The 21,778-nt window shown below is 42.1% G+C and overlaps 2 protein-coding genes across 6 annotated transcripts in view; both read left to right on the forward strand.

Annotated features, from left to right (window-relative positions):
* Positions 1-3,365, forward strand: part of LOC141642471 (polyadenylate-binding protein 2-like) — a 46,477-nt gene extending 43,112 nt beyond the window's left edge. For 3 of the 5 annotated variants that reach the window (XR_012543314.1, XR_012543320.1, XR_012543317.1), the window contains 2 exons: positions 89-128; positions 646-960. The gene's annotated coding sequence lies outside the window, so the exon portion shown is untranslated. Of the gene's footprint in view, positions 1-88; positions 426-645; positions 961-3,270 lie in introns of those variants that run through there. The other 2 variants (XR_012543315.1, XR_012543318.1) reach the window with 2 other exon arrangements.
* Positions 3,366-6,553: 3,188 nt separating this feature from the next.
* On the forward strand, positions 6,554-10,792 carry LOC141628899 (uncharacterized). Its single transcript, XM_074441987.1, has 3 exons — positions 6,554-6,887; positions 6,958-7,095; positions 9,851-10,792. The coding sequence occupies exons 1-3, from the start codon at positions 6,561-6,563 to the stop codon at positions 10,637-10,639; spliced, it is 1,254 nt and encodes a 417-aa protein (XP_074298088.1). The 5' UTR covers positions 6,554-6,560; the 3' UTR covers positions 10,640-10,792.
* The last annotated feature ends 10,986 nt before the right edge of the window (positions 10,793-21,778 follow it).

The raw sequence follows: 21,778 nt of genomic DNA on the forward strand, positions 1-21,778 counted from the left end.
CTCCTTTAGTTACTCGAAGTGTTTTAATTGGAAATATATGTACTTTAATTATTGGTATTAATGCTTTTTTTTTTGTGTGTGTGTTCAGATCATCAAAAAGCCAACAATATCAACCCATGCCATAATAAGTAAGTAGTTGGTAGCCGCCGTTCTTTCTCTTAAATAATAGTCACACTGGATATTAATGGTAGTTTAGATTATAGGTCACGATCAACAATAATGGGATCACGAAATATATAAAGAGGTACAAAAAAGTGATTTCTCAATAACTTAGTAGTATATAATATATAAAAGCCATACCCATTACAATAGTATACTAATGAAATCCTAATAAATCATAATCCTACTCTACTAATAAGAATACTTTGTTCAGTTGTGATGTGTAACTGTGACACTATGTATGCATCATTATGGCGAGTTCATCAATTTTCCTATGTTCCATTCAATTTTGTGCTTGTGTAGTGAAAAAAGGTGTGTTTCATTCTATTATTCTATACTAATGAATCCTGCTGAAGCATCAATAATATAGACAGATATACCACGTACATATGCCGTTTTTATGTGCTTCGTAGTATTTTTCTGTGTGTATACTTCTATTGATATCTAAGATTTTGTTTATGATCATCCCTTTATTTATATATTTAGATGTCCACTAAAGATCTACATCAAACTCTAGCCAGAAGATGATAGGTTGGCGAATACAATATGAGTATGCGAAACTATCCTCCTTTTAGCTTAGAAACTGAGAACATGGTGTTTAAATTTTAATCTCTCTTTTATTAGTAAGTCTCTCTTAGGCTTATAACCGTCTCAAATAAGTATTTGTTATTGTATTTATGTAATCTAGAGACAAAGGTGGCTTGGTCTTCTATATTTCTTTCGTATTTAACGAAGTGCACACTTAATCGTATATAATTATGGCAGGTTAATTTTAAGATTATTAAATCATACCATTTTTTACGTCCATCATCAACAAACATTATGTATGAAACATTGAAACTAATTAGATCTATGTGAGGTCAAAACCAATTTGTATACAACTATAACACATAGGAGTATATAATATAGAATTTGATAAGGCAATAATCAGCAAATCAATCACAAAACTTACCTTCGTTTATTAAAGACAAGACTAGATAGGATTATATTTGACGGAAGCCGTTTGATTAGGAAAAGGAAGATAATCTCCCTATGGCTTATGGTTTTTGCTCGAATTTTAATAGTTTAGATAAAAATGTCGACAATAGTTGATAAATTCGCAAAATAATTGAATTGTGAATTACATTGATTTCGTATTGATCATTGTGTAACCAAGTATTATAATGTTACTGTTAGACAATCTAACAATTAATAACTCAAGTTATCTCTTAATAAATATTATGATAAAGTGATAACTATTGAAAGCCATTGTTACGATATTACCCAGGCAACGCCCGGGCATGAAATCTAGTAAAACTTATATGAAAACAAATTAGATATCATTTATTAAAGTAATTTTTCATTAAAAACTAATATTTTTAGCATTAAACTTAAAAGTCTAATTTTTTAATAAAAATAAAACAAAATTAGTATAAAAATATAATCTATACATAAATTGTTATTCCTATTATTAAATTTCGTGACGAAAAACGGAATTTAGGCCCTGTTCTTTTGGACTGAAATGAATCTGAACTGAACTGAATTTATAGGATCGAATCGAATCGAATCGAACTTATAGGATCGAATCGATCGAACTTATAGGATCTCGAATCGAACATAACTTATAGGATCTCGAATCGAACTTATAGGATCTCGAATCGAATCGAACTTATAGGATTTGAATCGAATCGAATCGAACTTATAAGATCTGACCTTTTCTGAACTGAACATATAGGAGCCGAACTTAACTTAATTTTATTTTATTTTATTTTATTTAACTTAACAACCACCACCACCACCACCACCACCACCAGTCCACCACCACCACCACCACCACTTGCCAAGAGAGAACATTGATAAAAAAAAATTATAGTCTAAAACACAAGGTAAAATAATAACATTTTTCCGCTTTATATGCATTGGTTTGTTCATACATTATACTACGATTACATTACGATAACAAATAAATCACATATTATATCTTTTTTTTCTAACCATTTATTTCCATATTATCATAATTCTCATCACTTTCATCTTCACTATCACTCTCAACAATAGATCCATTGCCTCGCCAAATGTTTTTGACTATATTGTTTCGTACCTAATACATGGCCTTATTCCGCTTTTTATCAAACATGCCCAAATCTATTGTGACGCTGAAATTATTAATGAGAGGAGTGATTTTTTTTAAAATAATAATGTATGTATCGAATAATTAATGTCAAATGTTTTTGAATCGGTCTTTAAAAATAATACTCCGTCTATAGCTTTTCTGAACTAAATTTATAGGATCTGAATTTTTCTGAACTGAACTTATAGGATCTGAACTGAACTTATTGGATCTGAACTTAACTGAACTTATAGGATCTGAACTGAACTGAACTTATTGGATCTGAACTGAACTTATAGGATCTGAATTGAACTGAACTTAACTTATATGATCTGAAGTGAACTGAAATTAAGTAACTTTAAGTCCAAAAGAATAGGGCTTTATTAAAATATTATGTGGCAGAGTACCATTATGTAGATGTACATGTACTGTTATCCCCATGGTCGTTGATGATGTCACTCTTTAAGAGACGAAATCAAGGAAGCAACATAATTTCTTGGGAAAATGCACACGTTGTCCTTGAGGTTTGAAATTTTGTCCGATATACCCAATTTTTTTATCCGAAAAACTTTATGAGGTCATAAGCTCAAGGGCACCGCGTGCATAATACTATATGAATAGTACTGTCACCATTTATTTAGATTTGTTCTCTAATTGATTTTAACACGGTGAAATTTTTACATGGCTTAGATGTAAATTTCCACCCCTATCAATCTATACAATTGATTTCTATTCTATCACTAAGTTATTACTAAGCTAATAATCAGCCGTGTCGTCATTCTATTCTATCACTAAGTTATAGCTAAGCTGATAATTAACCGTGACGTCAATGCGCCGAGCCGGTGAAACAAGACCCAAAAACAGTTCTAAAAAAAGACTTGAAACGAACTAGTGGTTTCTTTGCGGTCGGCTGACACGATTTTGTAGAGGTCAAGTCGTTGATTGAGACGATATTTGTTGCGAAATCAGGAGAAGGGCGGGACAATAATTTCTTCCACCATGGCCGCTTTATCTTCTTGTAGGGAATCGCGTCATGGAAGCAGGTATAAGATTCTGGAGTCGTGCTAACATCATGAATCTCTTTTGATCGACGTTGTTTCCTTAAACTATGAGGCCGCCTCACTACGCATGAATACATCAAGGGATGGCGCTCGTCCTTAACAGCTTCAACAACCATACTCGTCTTACTCTTCATTATGGGATCATCAACAACCATACTCGTCTTTCTCTTCATTATACGGAAATTTTCTAATTTTTAGTGTGCATCTATGAATATATATAACAGCTAAGTGAATAATTAATAAACTGGGTGGAATTTGGAAATCTTATACGGAGTATATTTAGGTAAAATAAAATTCTATCTAGGAGTTAACTAATGAATCCTAAAGACACTACATCTCTACTCTCCTATTGATATTAGAGGATCTATTAACCTCTAGTCATCTACCCTATACTATTAATCACTTAATCACGCAAGACAATCACGTAAGACAAGTTGTATTTTTATTTACCGAGAGTCGAGAACAGAAAAAGGAATTAATTTTCGATATAGAGCTGCTAAATAGAATTAATAATCAAAATACACTAGCAAAGCATGAAACAAAATTGAGAACAGCCTCTGACAGAGACAAACATACGTTGAATTGTCGACATAATATAGGGTAGTCATAACGCCACTCGAAAATAGCTTGAAAAACACCATACAAAAACTAACCTGGTCGAAATAATGCTCTAACATGGTTGAGTGGCAGAGTACCATTATTTACTGCTTGTAAAGTGAATACCAGCCTGGTTAAATATTGAGAGTAGATGTATGAACTCATTTTGAGTGAGTTTGGAGGATCTCTTATCAGCATAATCACACTTCTTCAGCACACCCACAAGTTTACATAGCGATGGCATTCCTACCCACCATAACATGAAAGGAAAAAAATAATATGAAATTGCTGAGAGAGGAATGAATCATTCATTTCTGTTAGGAAATGAAGAGGATCACAACTCATATATAACATACCGATTACTGATTAATACATTTTCATTATTTTTTGGTGATTTCAGACTAGTTTAGTCATAACCTTTCAGGCTCCAAATTGGCTACTATTATTTTATTTTTACTTTTATTTTTTATTGTATGAAGTTAGTCTCTATGTTATACACTGATACGACGATAAGCATGTCGAGTTCTATGTCCATTGCGACTCTTAATATTATCATAATTTAATTATTATCTCCTAATAGGAGCTTGTTTAAATAATTGAATGGGCTCAAAATAGTGAGTTTTAGATTTTATTTGGTAAAACTAGCTCAAAAGGTAGCTGAAACTTGAAAAGTTAACTGAAACCTGAAAAGTTAACTGAAATTTGAAAAGGTAGCTGAAACGAAAAGGTACCTGAAAACTGAAAAGTTAACTGAAACTTGAAAATGTAGCTGATAAAGTAACTGAAAATTAAGAGCTGATAAGGTAACTGATTATATAAAAAATTATTTGGCAAATTAACTGAAAAAGGTAGCTTATTGTGGTGAAATGACGTAAAAGGATATAACAATTATTTTATATTATAGATTGAAGGAGTAAAAAATGAATATTCACTAGGATCAGGTAGCTAAAATCCCAAATGCTACCCTATGTAGCATTTTATTTCAGGTAGCATATTTGAGCAATTAAGCTACTTGCCAAACATATACAAAAATATAAGCACCTGAAATTTTGGTGAAATAAGCTACTTTGACCAAATAAGGTAGCTGAAATGTACTGCCAAACACAGCCTTATTTTTTATAACAGTTCTCCCGTGATAACGAGTTCACGACTATCACGAGTAAAGCGTAGTTGGAGAGAGAGAGAGATTTCACATGACAAAATTTGACTACATCCCCATGAACCCTTACATCAACCGGAAATATTTTAGCTTTATTAGAGGTCGCGTGTTCTAGCCTTGGAAATATAGCAGTGTTAAAACTTATGAGGGAGAGCTTTATCGCCCTAGTAGTCTTACCGACTCAAATCCAGACTATCCCCGAGGTTTGCAATTTTTCCCCAAATATCCTTATTTTTCACCAAAATAACTTTAACTGCTCATATCTCCTAGTCACCAGTTTATAATTAAAGCTGCAATTTTTTTTTCGAAATTGTAAATCCGAGAAAGACAATCAATCATTTGGGGAAAAAACATCATTTTATGAACGGATAGTCAAAAGTTATAACCGGTCAAAATTTCTTGAACGAATAAATTTAACTAGTCGTAACGCCAGTCTAAAATATTTGAAAAACGCGATTTATTTTTTCAAATCGAAGATCTCACAAAGACGATCAACTTATTAGGAAAAGAAATCACAACATTCTGATATCGTAACTAAGAGAAATACCAGTCAAACGTTCTTTCGACAAAGTAGGTGTATTTGGAAAAAAAGTGCAAACTTTAGAGGTACCATGAGAATTATCCCTACTTTTAACTTATGGCTCATGTTACCATTTTTTTTAAATTACACTGCATTATTTACCGACTCAAATCCAGACTATATCAATTGAAGTTAAAGTGCAAATCACAGGGCTACATGAGTATTTATATTTGTTAAACTGGAGCTTAAATTAATTAGCCAGAGTAGGGAGTTGGGAGAGATCTCGATACAAGTTATCGAGTTCAAATTACAATTAATAGAGTCTAAATTACACAGCTTCTCAATAAAAGTAAGCTTCTTTTCAATTGAAGTTTCCTTAATTAGCTCCACCATTCTTAGTAGAAAACCTAGCAAGTGCATCCGCAACGACATTGGCATACCTAGATAGATTCAATGACAATCTTCAAAGATTATGCATGAGACCTTTAATAATTCCCACCAATGATACTATTATTGAGCATCTTTTGGTGTTGCTTTCACCTTATGTCCCCTTCTACTCGATAGTGTGTTTCTTTCGTTCTTGTGAAAAGACATTTCCATGTAATAGTTGATACTAATATATACAAGTAATACAACCATTTTGATTCGAGACTAAACCTAATTGGATTAGATGATTTTTCATTACAAATCATGCATAAGAGATGACGAATTAATAGTGACCAAATGATATCGCAAAAAAAAGACATTTAAATTGACCCGATTTGTTTATTGATAAATTATTAACTGCATGACCATCAACGGGTAAAACGTCATTGTATACTATCTTTAATAAATAATAAATTAAAATTTATTAAAAGGAAAAAAAGGTTTTTTTCTCCGTATAAAATAAGGTTAATACGAGCACTTAATACTACACTACTTAGTTTTAAGACTCAAATCATAAGCAAATTATATTAAATAGACTCAAAAGTCACCATGTTTCCAAGAGATTTATACACTCTAAACTTCGATGGGTCACACAACAACCAGAAACAAAGAGCAGGCGCAGGATGTATCATTAGAGATGATAACGGTGAGCTTGTTGTTGCGGCTGCATACAACCTTGTCGGACCCGACCTTTCCCGATGCAATGTGGCTATAGCCGAAGCGGTCGGTCTAAGAAACGGCCTACGGTTGGCTAGGGAGCGTAACTTGAACCTAAGTGTTATCAAGGGTGACAGCCAGGAAGTCATTGAACTTGTCCGCGGTGCCCAAGGTAGGACGCAACCTCCACCGCTAACCAGTATCATCCAAGAGATTAAGGTAATTATAACTAGACTTGTACTGATAACTAATACGAGATAAAATAAATTTTAATTTTGTCATTTAACAGGGAAATCTAGGTCATGCTTCGCTTCTGCAGATCAATCGTGCTTCTAATAGAGTGGCTGATAAGCTCGCTTCTATGGGATCTTCGCTTGTGACGACGGAGAGTAAGGTTTTTACGAGACATGACGAGGTTCCTACTCAGGTACTCGTTACTTTTTTATCAATGGGTGTACACAACATAACTTCATATAGGTATTTCCAAAATCAAAGCGTCTTGCTTATGACGGACACTATCCGTCACAAACTGAAGAAGGATAATGTCCCTCTTATAATAAGGCAAGTGGAGGGAAAATGGAGCACCCCATGAATAATGTCACTTGCATTTTGTGAAAGGGACACTATCCTTCTTCACCTTGTAACGTATAGTGTCTGTCTTCAATGATATTAATCGTAGTCTCTAGAAGAGGTGTCATAGATAGATAAAGTTACTCGAGACGGTATTTTAATCACAATTTTTCTTCGGTATATTTTAAGATTTTCTCACTAGAACATTTCGTATTGTAAGGCGTACGATAAGTTTAATCGAACATAACTCTTAGGCCTTAGCCACCAATCCACCAAAGATAATACTTGCTTTTTGACATTATTTATGATCGTAGATAATCTTTGATATTATTCTTAATCTATAGGACAAAATATAGACATGTGAAATCTTGCTTGATTTATCGTCATAAATGCTATAAGAATATCAAATTTTTATAATTTTTAATAATGTGTAACTAAAGATATTTACGTTGCACATCGACAAGCGTGATAAAGTCACTGTTACTTTTGATTTGAATGAGAGAGAGTACTTCTCAATTAGTGTAGAACCTTTGCAATAAATGCAAATATACATAATTTTTTATTTTAATAAGATATTTAAATAATATAGTACTCCCTCCTAGTCACTATATTGTTCCCATTTGATATGGGCACAATACTTAAGGAAAAGTATTAAAATAGGAGTAAAAGAGTTGTTTGGGGTTGGTGATAGGAGAGAGGGATGAATTATTAGTAGTTACATAAGGAATTGTGGGGCCAAAACATGAAGAAAAGTAATAAAATAGGAGTAAAAGAGTTGTGTGGGGTTTGGTGATAGGAGAGAGGAATAAATATAATAAGAGTAAAAGTTTCTAAAAATAGAAAGGGGAACATTAGTTGAATAATCCGTTTCGGGAAAAAGAGAACATTATAGTGACTGGGAGGGAGTAATATTTCACTAATTGTTCATTTTTCTCGTTATTGTATTTTGTTTCAAAGAAAAAAAATTAAAATCGCTTAAATATATTTTCTAAAAAAATATTTTTTTATACCACAAAGTTAATGATTCCAGTTTATAAATTATCTTAATTTTTTTGTCAAGAAAGTAATAAAAACGATTTGTAGTTTTGTTTTAGGTAGTACAGGTAAAACCATTCTCAAATAATAGCATTAATAAAAGATTTAACAATTTATAATCCCCCTTATACTAAAAGAATAAGGATTATGAAATGTTTTCACTCCAAAAGCACTTCGTTAACTAAGGAAACAAATAAGATTGATTTTCTTCCATTAAACCATTATCTTTTTAACATATTTTCTTTTCATCAAAGTATAATTTTATTATTAAACTCTCAAATAAAGCTATTGATTGAAATAAAATAAATTTGATATAAACCCATAAATTATATATTGCTAAATTTTTCATTTGGAGCTATTATTAATGATTTGCGCGCATAATTAAAACTATAAGCTCTTATTATTAGCTTATACGATAACTTTTTTTTTTTGAGAAAATTTATAAATAGACATCAATAGTTTCGAGTTAAAAAAATCATTAAAATACACATTTTCTCTTTTTTTTTTTTCACTCCAACAAAAATACTTTGGCGTGAAATATGAAAATTAATAACGTGTCGATTTAACCTATAACTAAAACACGTTAAAAATAACAACCCTATAGATACCGCGTATGCATTGTGTGTGATCTAGACTAAATTGTATACTCCCTCCTATTCACTAAGATGTTCCACAATTCCCAAAATGGCAAATTCACTAATTTCTTCCACTTTCCTTATTAGTCTATTATTTGTGGTTTTATGACTTGTGATCCCACTGATTCCCACATTCTCTCTCTTATTTTTATTTTCCTCTATTTTCCACTACAAATCTCCATCCTCTTAAAAACTCCCCAAAAGGTAATGTGGAAGATAATAAGAGGGAGTATTATTTATATTATTTATATTTTAATTAAAAGATTTAGCCAAGAGTTGTCCCTTTTTACTCGTAGTTTCCGTTGTTTTGTTTGTAACTTAGTAGTTTTTTCCGAGTAAGGATTCTCTCCATTTCTCAAAAAGAAATGAGGGCCCATTACTTCTCAACGATTCCGATTAAATCTGAGCTCGATCGGATGGTAGTAGATTTATCTGAAAATAAAAAGGTAAATGAATGAGATTGTAATATATAATATAATAATGTTTTGTAAGAGAAAATGGATCGTTTTTCCTCTTGTTTTTGTTTGTTCGTTTTCTTGTTTGGGTTATAATCCTGCTTCTCCGCACACACACAAAATCATAATTTCTGACTACAAGTTTGGAAAGTCGGTTTTTTTTTTTCAAACCGAAAGTATCATAAAGACGAATAATCGTTAAAAAAATTACGAGTTTTTGAAGTCATAGGCCACAGTTATTGACAATCAAAGTTTTTATGCATAAAAGAGTGGTATACCATAGAAAACGAAATAGTTAAGGGGAAATAGACAAATAGTTAAGGTACCTATATGTGAGTGACTCCGTTGTAGTATCGACCCGTCTCATTTATATTGTTCACATTTAAATTTCGAGAGCAATATGAATTTTTAGGGTAAATTCAATGGTACAAATTTTTCAAAAATGAACAGAGTGATATCAAAACTAATATTAACGTGGGTGCATCAGATACTTGACTTGATAAATCAAGAAAAGGCAGGGAATGAGGGAGAGGACAACCGTTCAACTAACGGACTTCGCAATGTCACCATCTTAGAAGCGGGGAATGGCGAAGAAGACAGCCATCAAGATAACGACATTCGCAATGTCCGCAATGTAGCAGCGAGGAATGGGGGAGAGGACAACCGTCTAGCTAACGGCATTCGCACTGTCGGCCTTGTAGCTGCAGGGGCCGCAGCTTTATGGGGTGCTTTTACTCAAGCTCCAAATATAATGCGTTTACTGAACAACATCAATGCGCATTATACCCTGCAGTATTTTGGATCGGATCGAAACCAAGTACAAAAGGCAAGGGCCGGATGCATTATAAGAAACGAAGGACAATTCGTGGTGGCGGCTGCTTACAACCTCGACAACAGATATCCGGGCTGTAACGTGGCGTTAGCTGAAGCAATAGCTTTAAAGAATGGTCTAAAATTGGCCAGAGATAACTCGGTTCAACTCGATGTCATTGACGGGCGCAATCGGGAGGTTCGCGACCTTGTACTTGGTCTAGAGAGGATGCCACCTAGGTTTCCCCAGTTAAGTGTTGTTATTCAAGAGATCAAATCTGTTCTCCGTAACCAGGGAATTCAGCCAGAGGATCTTAATATTAATCATGTCGACGAAGAAACTATTAGAGTGGCTCGAGAACTCGCAACCGTGGGCGGATTACTTCGTCAAGAAGCAAAGGTTTATAACAAACTTGAAGATCTTCCTCTCAGGGTGGCCAGCTTGTTTAGTGCTAACTTTGCCTGATCAATGTTGAAGAGAATTGAGAGGTCCCGGGTTCGACTCCCTACACGGGAGTGCTGCGGTTACCTGTCATCTGAAAGGATGTCTTACATGGCACACGTGGTTTGCAGGGTATTGCATGTGCCCGGGGGGATTCAACCCCTCGTCACCAAAAAAAAAAAAATGTTGAAGAGAATAGATTGGATCATGTGTTCATTACTATTATCATATATTGTTGTGTTCTTGTTTCCGCATTACTTGCTAAATTGATACTCCCTCAGATTCAGTGAATAGTTTTCTTTTACTTTATTTTGTAAGGAAAAAATAAAGCAAATATAAACTATTAATTGAAACAGAGCGATTAAAAATTAGTGGAATAATGCTTGGAAATTTGATGTTCCATAATAAAAGCATTGTCACTTCTCTTTTGTATTGCAAGTTGGATATTAGTATATACGCCTTGTTTGGCAAACGGCAAAAGCAGATTTATGATAGCAGATTGCGTTAGCAGAATACAGTTGACAGATTTTAGTAGCGGGTTTGATCATCATATTAAATTAGCAGTATTAAGGAAACATGTTTGGTAATTTATCATTTTCATGTATAAACTCAATATGCTATTACGATATGCTGCTATTAGCAGCATATTCAAAAACAGTAGATTCCGACCAATATGTTATCTAAATATGCCATTAGCCAAACACATAAAATTAGTAGATTGACTAGTTTGGATGCCCGTGCGTTGCAACGGGGTAATTAACTTAGTAAACAAAAATTGGTTATAAGGTCTTAATATTTACATCTTATGTCTTATCATTTATTTAGATAGATCAAAAGTCAAAACATCTTATTTAAGAGACGCAAAAGATGTTAGGTTGATAACTAAGTTCCAAGGATGCCTCATATTTATAATCATAAGACCACTACATCTTATGTTAATCTTTCAATGTGCCTACATTATTTTTCAATGTGGGACATATAACATACTAAGAAATACACAATTTTATATATATACAAATTATATGAAATTTATACGCTAATGATATCATTTTTACCACGAATCAAATTATGTTATTTTCATAATTTTCTTAACGATATTTTTTTGCCAAATGAAATGTAAAAATGTTTTATATAAAAATTAGAAACATCACTTGAATATAATATAGGAAATATATATTATAATAATTAAAAGATTCTCTACTTTATTTTTTACATCAAAAAATATTATTTATGATACTTTACTAAATTAATTTTTAAGATCACCCCACCTTATAATAATTTTCTGATGTGGGACAATTCAAATATTTATATGTAGTATATTTACCACACCTGCATTATTTTTCAATGTGGGACAAATAACACACGAAAAAGTACACCATCTTTTTTGCACCTATTTCGATATCCAACCCGATTTAATAATAATGAGAAAATACTATACTATCTATTTATATTCGTACGTTCTTTTCCATTTTTTGTCACTGATGGGGCATATTCTGCACCGCTGACCAAGTCAACACACTGAGCAAGGTCAAAGATATCCACAGCAAGTCAACGACTTAGATAGCCTAAGCCGATGCATCCCATCGGCCCGTCACCTGGGTCTCGGCGTGACAACCTGCCAGCCGGGACACATATCCGCGTACTCATATCCAAGACCCCTCGGCGGTGAGTCAACATTGTCCGCCGGCCTGTCATAGGTCCCTCGGCCGAGGGGTAGATCAGTCTTTCCACCTGCTAGCCACTTGGCCACTACGTGACAAAAGGTGAAAGTCTATAAATACTCCTCAACCTTCATTGAGGAAAGGATCCCACAATCATAACCTAAATACACTATTCATTTGGTAATATCTCCTTTATCTCTCTACAATACATACCTAGCCAAGTAACACAACTTAATCCTCTAAGTTTACTGACTTGAGCGTCGGAGTGAGTACGCTTGGCACACCGCCAAGCCCTCAGTTCGTTCATTGTTGCAGGAGAGACCGAAAGGAACGATAGGAACAAGAAGGATTCAACTCAAGACATTATTCTACAAGCCAAGGGTGGTAACTAATCACTGCTCCGGAATTACACACGGAACAATTGGCGCCGTCTGTGGGGAAAGACACTAGAAGCTAGTCACATTCATTCCCAAACAAAAACAAAACTCAAAATAAAAACCCACCCAAAAAGCCGAGAAAAATGTCGAAACAGCAAGACGCAGTCGTGACCGACGAAACCGCGTTCTACCAAGATGACGCTTTCAACAACTCCGGAGTCATGCAGCCCTCCACCGGCGGGGTAATCCAACCGGAGTTCGGGATGCCAATAATACCCGACGCGCCGGTGCCAACCAACCAGGTCACCATCATGGGGCATGTGGTTGACGTAGAAAAGCTAAAAATGCTCCTGGACCTAATCGGCAACACGCCCGCTCACACTGTCACACCGACAAGAGCGGCGGAAACCGCCCAGGATAACAGGGCCCGAAACGTGACTCCGAGAAATCTGAACGGAGCACTAGGAGAAGTTGACCCAGTCAAGACGCCGGGGGAGCTCAAAGTGGGCGCGGTAGACCTAAGTCCTTCCCACACTCGCGGGAGGACAGCGTCCCCGCCGCACGAACGAGGCACACCCCAAAGGAGCCGGAGGAGTCCGACTCAGCAGAGTTGGAGAAGGAGTCATAGTCGAAGAAGGAGCCCCTCCCGCTACGAGGGGAGAAGCCAGGATAGGGATGCAAGGAGCCGATCGCCACGTGTCATTCAACACGTGGTCAGGCAACCCCTCAACGCCTACGTCCTAGAAGTCCCGGTGCCAAACAAGCTAAAACTGCCACCCCTATCATACAAGGGGGATAGCGATCCAGCCGACCACGCTGAGGCTTTCGAGTCTTACATGTCGGTATGGGAGCAGCCCGACGAGGTCTGGTGCCGAATTTTCCCAACAACTTTGCATGGGATGGCTCAGAGCTGGTACAAAGGGCTTCCCGATGGCTCGGTGTACTATTACGCCGACCTGAAGGGCGCTTTCCTAGCCCAGTACTCCTGCAATAAGAGAAGGGCCGTAGAGACCTCCGACCTCCTAACTATCAGACAGGAGGGGGGCGAGTCTCTCCGAAGCTACGTGAAGAGGTTTGATGGAAAGGTCCAGCAGATTCGAGAAATTAATCCCGAGCTGGCGGCCTTCGCGCTGATGAAGGGCCTCCCGAGGGGAGCCTTAAAAAACGAGCTCATCAAGAGCGGAGGCCTAGGCTGGGACGCCGCCAGGAAGCTGGCCGACCAGGCCATCAAGGTAGAAGACTATCACAAGACCTGGGTAGATCCCAGCGACGCCGAGCACTCAGAAAAGAAGAGTCACCGGCAGGACAGCCAGGACGAAGAACGCCGCGACAACAATGGTTCGCGGTCCGATGGAAGACGCCGTGAGAATAATAGATCACGGTCGGACAGATCTGACCGGAGGCAAGACTCGGTGGGCGCCGGGTGGAATTCGGGAACGTACCACCAGAGGCGGTATAGTGAAAAAACCCCCCTCGTCGTATCAGCCGCCGAGGTCTTCGCCCGAGCAAAACGAGGGCCGGAAGTGGGAGAGACCCCCAAGCCAAAAAGTGACGGTGACACGAGCCGATCGTGAGTACCACGGCCACACCGGCCATTTAACCAACGACTGCCGCCATCTGAAGAATGCCATAGAGGAACTGATCCGGAAGGGAAGCCTCAACAAGTACGTCGCAAAAGGCCAAAAGACTGACGCTGGCAGTTCAGATAAAAAGTCCGTTTTCGAACGGATAGGAGTGATTCACGTTGTCATCGGGGGCAACGAGAACGGAGGGTCCGCTCATGGGCACAAACGACACCTAAACGAGCTATATCAGGCCATCAACTTTGTGCCCAACTCGGGGATCCCCTCGCAAGCATCCCCGACATGATGTTGGAAGAAAAGACTACGAAGGGGTCATCGCCCCTCACGCCGACCCGCTCGTAGTCAACTTAGACATATCCAACCACCTGGTCAAGAGGTGCCGATTGACACGGCGCATACACGAACATCATGTTTAGAGAGTGCTTCCTCGGCCTCGGCCTGAAGATCAAAGACTTAAGCCCTCGCACCAACCCGCTATACTGACTTTTTCGGGGCCGGCCTGGTACCACCGGGGTCAATTAGGCTCCCGGTGAGATTCGGCGAAAAGACGTCAGCCAAGAACGTCCTAGCCGAGTTTGTGGTCATCGACGGCTCGTCCGCATACAACGTCCTCATAGGCCGGGTCACCCTAAGCGAGGCCGACGCAGTGATGTCCATCCGGGCCCTAACACTGATGTACGTCTCGGACCGGGGGGAAGCGCATAAGCTCGTCTCCAAAGACGAGAAGGATGAGGTGATCAACGTCCAGATAGCTGCCCGAGGATGCAACATGCAATCCCTCAAAGAGGCAAGAAAGTCCGAAAAGGGGAAGAGTCCGTCCTTGCGGCAGAGGGCGACCAAATGGACACAACTAGAACCGGCGAGGAAGTGTGGCCGGTAATGAGCCGTTAGGGCATCGGTAATCTCGTAAGAATTTATATAGCCGCGGAGGTGTCCAAGATAGCTGTGGATACCCCAACGCATGTTTTCACCTAATGAGAAACCATCAAGCCTTCGATTAAAGCAAAGTTTTCCCATCAGTTATCTATCAAAAAACAGACGCCGGCTCACACTGTCATACCGACAAGAGCGGCAGTCGTTATGAAGAACTACAGCGCCGTCGCAGTCACCCCAAGTAGTAGACGCCACGGCAGTCACCCCAAGAGGTAGATCGCCGTCGCAGCTCACTCCAAGTGGTAGACGCCACGTAACACGCTATCAAGAAGCGTACGCCGGCCACACGTCATACCGACAAGAGCGGCAATCGTTATGAAGAACTACAACGCCGTCGCATCACCCCAAGTAGTAGACGCCACGGCATCACCCCAAGAGGTAGACGCCGTCGCAGATCACTCCAAGTGGTAGACGCCACGTAACACGCTATCAAGAAGCGTACGCCGCTCACATGTCATACCGACAAGAGCGGCAAAGTCGTTATGAAGAACTACAGCGCGTCGTCGCATTACCCCAAGTAGTAGACGCCACGGCATCACCCCAAGAGGTAGACGCCGTCGCAGATCACCCAAGTGGTAGACGCCACGTAACACGCTATCAAAAAACAGACGCGGCTCACACTGCCATACCGACAAGAGCGCAATCGTTATGAAGAACTACAAGCGCCGTCGTTAGATCACCCCAAGTAGTAGACGCCACGGCGATCACCCCAAGAGGTAGACGCGTCGCATCACCCAAGTGGTAGACGCCACGTAACACGCTATCAAGAAGCGTACGCCACACCGTCATACCGACAAGAGCGGCGATCGTTATGAAGAACTACAGCCGCCGTTAGCATCACCCCAAGTAGTAGACGCCACGGCAGTCACCCCAAGAGGTAGACGCCGTCGCAGTCACTCCAAGTGGTAGACGCCACGTAACACGCTATCGTAGCGTACGCCGGCTCACACGTCATACCGACAAGAGCGGGCAATCGTTATGAAGAACTACGGCGCCGTCGCAGTCACCCCAAGTAGTAGACGCCACGGCAGTCACCCCAAGAGGTAGACGCGTCGAGCTCACCCAAGTGGTAGACGCCACGTAACACGCTATCAAAAAACAGACGCCGGCTCACACTGTCATACCGACAAGAGCGGCAAATCGTTATGAAGAACTACGCGCCTGTCGCAGTCACCCCAAGTAGTAGACGCCACGGCAGCCACCCCAAGAGGTAGACGCCGTCGCAGCCACCCAAGTGGTAGACGCCACGTAACACGCTATCGTAGCGTACGCCGGCTCACACCGTCATACCGACAAGAGCGGATCGTTATGAAGAACTACACGCTGCCGCATCACCCCAAGTAGTAGACGCCACGGCAGATCACCCCAAGAGGTAGACGCCGTCGCATCACCCAAGTGGTAGACGCCACGTAACACGCTATCGTAGCGTACGCCGGCTCACACCGTCATACCGACAAGAGCGGGCATCGTTATGAAGAACTACAAGCCGCCGTCGCAGTCACCCCAAGTAGTAGACGCCACGGCAGTCACCCCAAGAGGTAGACGCCGTCGCAGTCACTCCAAGTGGTAGACGCCACGTAACACGCTATCAAAAAAACAGACGCCGGCTCACACTGTCATACCGACAAGAGCGGCAGTCGTTATGAAGAACTACAGCGCCGTCGCAGTCACCCCAAGTAGTAGACGCCACGGCAGTCACCCCAAGAGGTAGACGCCGTCGCAGTCACTCCAAGTGGTAGACGCCACGTAACACGCTATCGTAGCGTACGCGGCCACACTGTCATACCGACAAGAGCGGCAATCGTTATGAAGAACTACGGCGCCGTCGCAGTCACCCCAAGTAGTAGACGCCACGGCAGTCACCCCAAGAGGTAGACGCCGTCGCAGTCACTCCAAGTGGTAGACGCCACGTAACACGCTATCAAGAAACAGACGCCGGCTCACACTGTCATACCGACAAGAGCGGCAGTCGTTATGAAGAACTACAGCGCCGTCGCAGTCACCCCAAGTAGTAGACGCCACGGCAGTCACCCCAAGAGGTAGACGTCGTTGCAGTCACTCCAAGTGGTAGACGCCACGTAACACGCTATCAAAAAAACAGACGCCGGCTCACACTGTCATACCGACAAGAGCGGCAGTCGTTATGAAGAACTACAGCGCCGTCGCAGTCACCCCAAGTAGTAGACGCCACGGCAGTCACCCCAAAAGGTAGACGCCGTCGCAGTCACTCCAAGTGGTAGACGCCACGTAACACGCTATTTAAGAAGCAGACGCCGGCTCACACTGTCATACCGACAAGAGCGGCAGTTTACATCAAGAAACCAACGCCGGCTCCCACGGTCAATCCGACAAGAGCCATCGCACATTACACTCGCAAAAGTATTCGAAGTGTCTTGGAAGCGTTGAAACACAGTTGAGATACGCACTCTAAAACGGCCCCGGCCAAGCCGAGGCGAAAATAAAAGGGGCGCTCAATTAGGAATACAGGAAGACAACTCTGACAAAGATGAGATGAAGACCTCGGCCAGGCCGAAGGCGAAAGAAATGAACTATTATTAGAAGATAAGTTACAAGATTTACAAGTGAGAAGAATACAGACGACGGCCGTCCCCGCAGGGATAATCCGAAACACAACCTACTAAAAGTTGTACAAAAAGCAAAAGCTACAGTTATACCAAGAGACAGCGGGAAGGAAGAGCTGAGTAATTGGCCCACGGACAGCTGAAATTGATCTGCTGTAAACTTGTTCTCATCAAGCAGCACATGTTAGTGAGGAGCTGAAACAGATCTGCTGTAAACTTGCTCTCCTAGGCGTGCTGCTGCCTGCCATCAGTATCGGCGGCCGCATCTTCCCCAGTAGGCAACCCAGCAGCTTCTCTAGCAGCCTCAGCCTTGGCCTCGGCATCCTCAGCTGCCCTCATCCTTTCGGCTTCTTCCTTAGCCACTCTAGCCCTCTCAGCAAGAGCCGCTTTCTCCGCGGCCGCCTCCCCCTCCATCTTCGCCTTCGCCGCCTCTTTGGCCGCCTCCACCGCGGCTTTCTCCTTAGCCTCGACTCTGTCATCAAGCAGCACGTCGAACCTGTCCCACGGGAAGGAGCCATCAAGAGGGAAAAGCTCCCCGATAACTTCCCTGGCAGCATTTTCGGCCAAGTCCCGGAACTCGGCGCACAGTTTGGGGAGCATGACGGTTTGGAGCATATCGACGTCCGCCTCTTTTTGCTTGATGATGGCCTCTTTGCCACGAATCAGCTCAGCCTGGGCCTTAAACATGCCCTTGTATTGATCCCTCTGCTGGAGACAGAGATCAGCACGCTTCTGAGCAAGGCTACATTCCTCCAGCAGCTTCGCAGCTTCGGCCGCCGCAGCCTCGGCCTTGGCTCTCTCAGCAAGGACCTCCTTTTCGGCGTCCTCCCGAAGCTTTCGCTCAGCCGAGAACGCTTTCTCAGCATCTCCCCTAAGCCTCTGCTCATTGAGGAGATTCAGCTTCGCCGACGCAGCCACCTGCTTAGTGGCGTTGCGCTCGGAAACAGCTCGAGCAATGGTCCTCTCCTGCTCCATGAGGCGAGCCCCGGTAGCCACGCTCCACCTCGCCAGCTCCTTAATCAGCTTTGTGCCTTCCTCTATAAGCTGGGAGACGGAAGCCCTCTGGGGGGGAGGAACGGCGGTGGTACTCTGACCACCAGCCTCCGGCCGGGGGAAGGAAACCTGCTGGGATGAAGAATTGATGGTGACGCCCCGATCACCGACCTGCGCAGAGAAACCCACCGCCTGCTGCCCAACGTGAGCGATAGCCGACTGCGGCTGGTCTGCAAAAATTCAATTAAAGCATCAGTATCAACATTGACTTACCAGGAACACCTAATGGTACAGCTAAATTTAAGCCACAGGATAGACGGATACCATGTTTGGCCTTCTTGGCCGAAGAAGGCACTTCCTTGCCGACGGTAGAAGCCGTCCTTTTCCTCCTACAGATAAGGGGAGATCCCTCCGCATCAGAGTCCCCCTCATCAGGAATATCGACAATCTCCACCTCCTTAGGGGAGGAGAGGGGAGTTGGAGCCGGTGTCGACGCCGTTTTCCGCGTCCGACGCACTACGCCGCTAACAACCCTCGCCTGCGCTTCCTCCTTACTCAAGGCCTTCAGCCGCTGTTCCATAAGGTCATTCGGCGACGCCCTGCGATCATGGGCTAGAGCCTTGGGATGCAAGTTAGCAACGGTTTTATCTTTGTGCAGCCCCATTCTCCGAAGAAGATCCTCAGATAGATCCGGTCCAAAGTGGTCTGCAAAGGAAACAAAGCGAGAGTCAAGTAAAGGAAATAAATTGAAGTTCAAAAAGCAGGAACTTTGAGAGCAGCGATGGGCCTCACACCGACCCCACTCACCCTGCGCTAGGGCCGGTATGAGGCCGACATAGCAAAGCGGCTCATCCTGAAGAATGATTTGCGTCGGGGGAATCCATCTTTTCGGCATCCCGCTCTTGTCCACCTCAAAGAGCCTCATCGCCAGCCTCTCATCCTCCTTCAGATAGACCCTGCCGGCATCCATTTTCGGATGTTTCCAGGTGACCCATCTGTCATGCTCCGCCCTAGTCTCACACCGCCGATTAACCCGGTCCTGGAAAGAGCGGGGCAGCGGATAGTCGTCCGGCACTTTAACGTACACCCACCGACCCCGCCAGTCCTTGCAGGAAGAAAGTTTGTCAACAGAGACGTAACCTTGCTCCGTTTGCAAACTGTACCACCCAGCACGGCCGGAGATTGATGGTTTCAGATGATGAAGTCGACGGAATAAATTCACCGTCGGAGCCTCTCCCTTAAAGAGACAAAGCCAGACGAAACCGATTATGGTTCTCATGGCCAACGGGTGCAGCTGGGCAACGGCAACGTTCATAGCCTTAATTATGGCCACAACATACCCATTCAGCGGAAACCGGAGCCCGTACTCCAAATGCCGCATATACACACCGGTGTGGCCTGGCGGAGGACAACAGACGGACTGACCCTCCCCAGGGATGACAATTTCATATCCACTGCCGAAGAAAAAATGACCCTCGAAAAATTTCTCGCCGGAACAACTGGCAAGCCTATGGGACCAAACACGGTCAAGGCGATCCTTACAGGCGTCACCGTGGTCCATGACGTACTGCCTCCCCTCGCTAGGTCGAGACCTTTGCTCCTCCTCACCGAAGTCATCACCAAAATCACCCCAAGAGTCGTTATCCTCCCATTCCTCCAGAATTTGAGGATCAACCTCAGGAGAGGGAGACCTAGGACCCTCCGACACAGGTTTACTGGGTCCAGCATCAGAGGAAGACATGTTCACAACAAATTACTAACAAGATAAGAGAAAAGTTTGATTGTTTACCTTAAAAGGAAAAAGTGCTCGCCGGATCAAAGACTTTGAAGATTGGAAGAAAAAGGAAGCCCTTAAGTTTAGCAAGATGAAATTTTGAAGAAAATTTGAGAAAATGAAATTAGTAACCAAAATCACGGAAAAACTGCCCTATTTATAGGGAAAAAGCCCATAATGAAGGGCCAATCAGAGCACAGCCCATGAAGCAACAGCCAATCAGCGAGCAAACACGTGTCGAGCATGCAACCACGGAATGTCAATCGTCGCAACAGTTAAACGTCAATCAATGCAACAGTGACCAAGCGTCTTCAACACGCCCGTTCACATCCCTTCAACTATTCATCTTCCTCAACAAATTCCTAGGTATATGGTCTCCGCCGGCCACCTGATCAACCAAGCTAGAAAGCACCGGCCGGGGGCAATCAAAATCAACCGGCACCCTCAGCCTTGGTCATGGCCAGCGTCATATTCTTTTCCACATCGAGTGCCCTTTACGCATCCATGTGGAGGGGGGATATGGTAACCGGCACGGCCTAGCAAGAGCCACGCCGATGCACAAGAAGAAGCCGATGCAGAAAATTTCTAAAAATTACTTGTGCAGAATACATGCTCAACGTACATCGGAGCCCATACCACGGCATAGACTACGCTGGGGGCAAATTGATGGGGCATATTCTGCACCGCTGACCAAGTCAACACACTGAGCAAGGTCAAAGATATCCACAGCAAGTCAACGACTTAGATAGCCTAAGCCGATGCATCCCATCGGCCCGTCACCTGGGTCTCGGCGTGACAACCTGCCAGCCGGGACACATATCCGCGTACTCATATCCAAGACCCCTCGGCGGTGAGTCAACATTGTCCGCCGGCCTGTCATAGGTCCCTCGGCCGAGGGGTAGATCAGTCTTTCCACCTGCTAGCCACTTGGCCACTACGTGACAAAAGGTGAAAGTCTATAAATACTCCTCAACCTTCATTGAGGAAAGGATCCCACAATCATAACCTAAATACACTATTCATTTGGTAATATCTCCTTTATCTCTCTACAATACATACCTAGCCAAGTAACACAACTTAATCCTCTAAGTTTACTGACTTGAGCGTCGGAGTGAGTACGCTTGGCACACCGCCAAGCCCTCAGTTCGTTCATTGTTGCAGGAGAGACCGAAAGGAACGATAGGAACAAGAAGGATTCAACTCAAGACATTATTCTACAAGCCAAGGGTGGTAACTAATCACTGCTCCGGAATTACACAC

The sequence above is a fragment of the Silene latifolia genome, chromosome 2, assembly GCF_048544455.1.
Source record: "Silene latifolia isolate original U9 population chromosome 2, ASM4854445v1, whole genome shotgun sequence".
NCBI classification, from domain to species: domain Eukaryota; kingdom Viridiplantae; phylum Streptophyta; class Magnoliopsida; order Caryophyllales; family Caryophyllaceae; genus Silene; species Silene latifolia.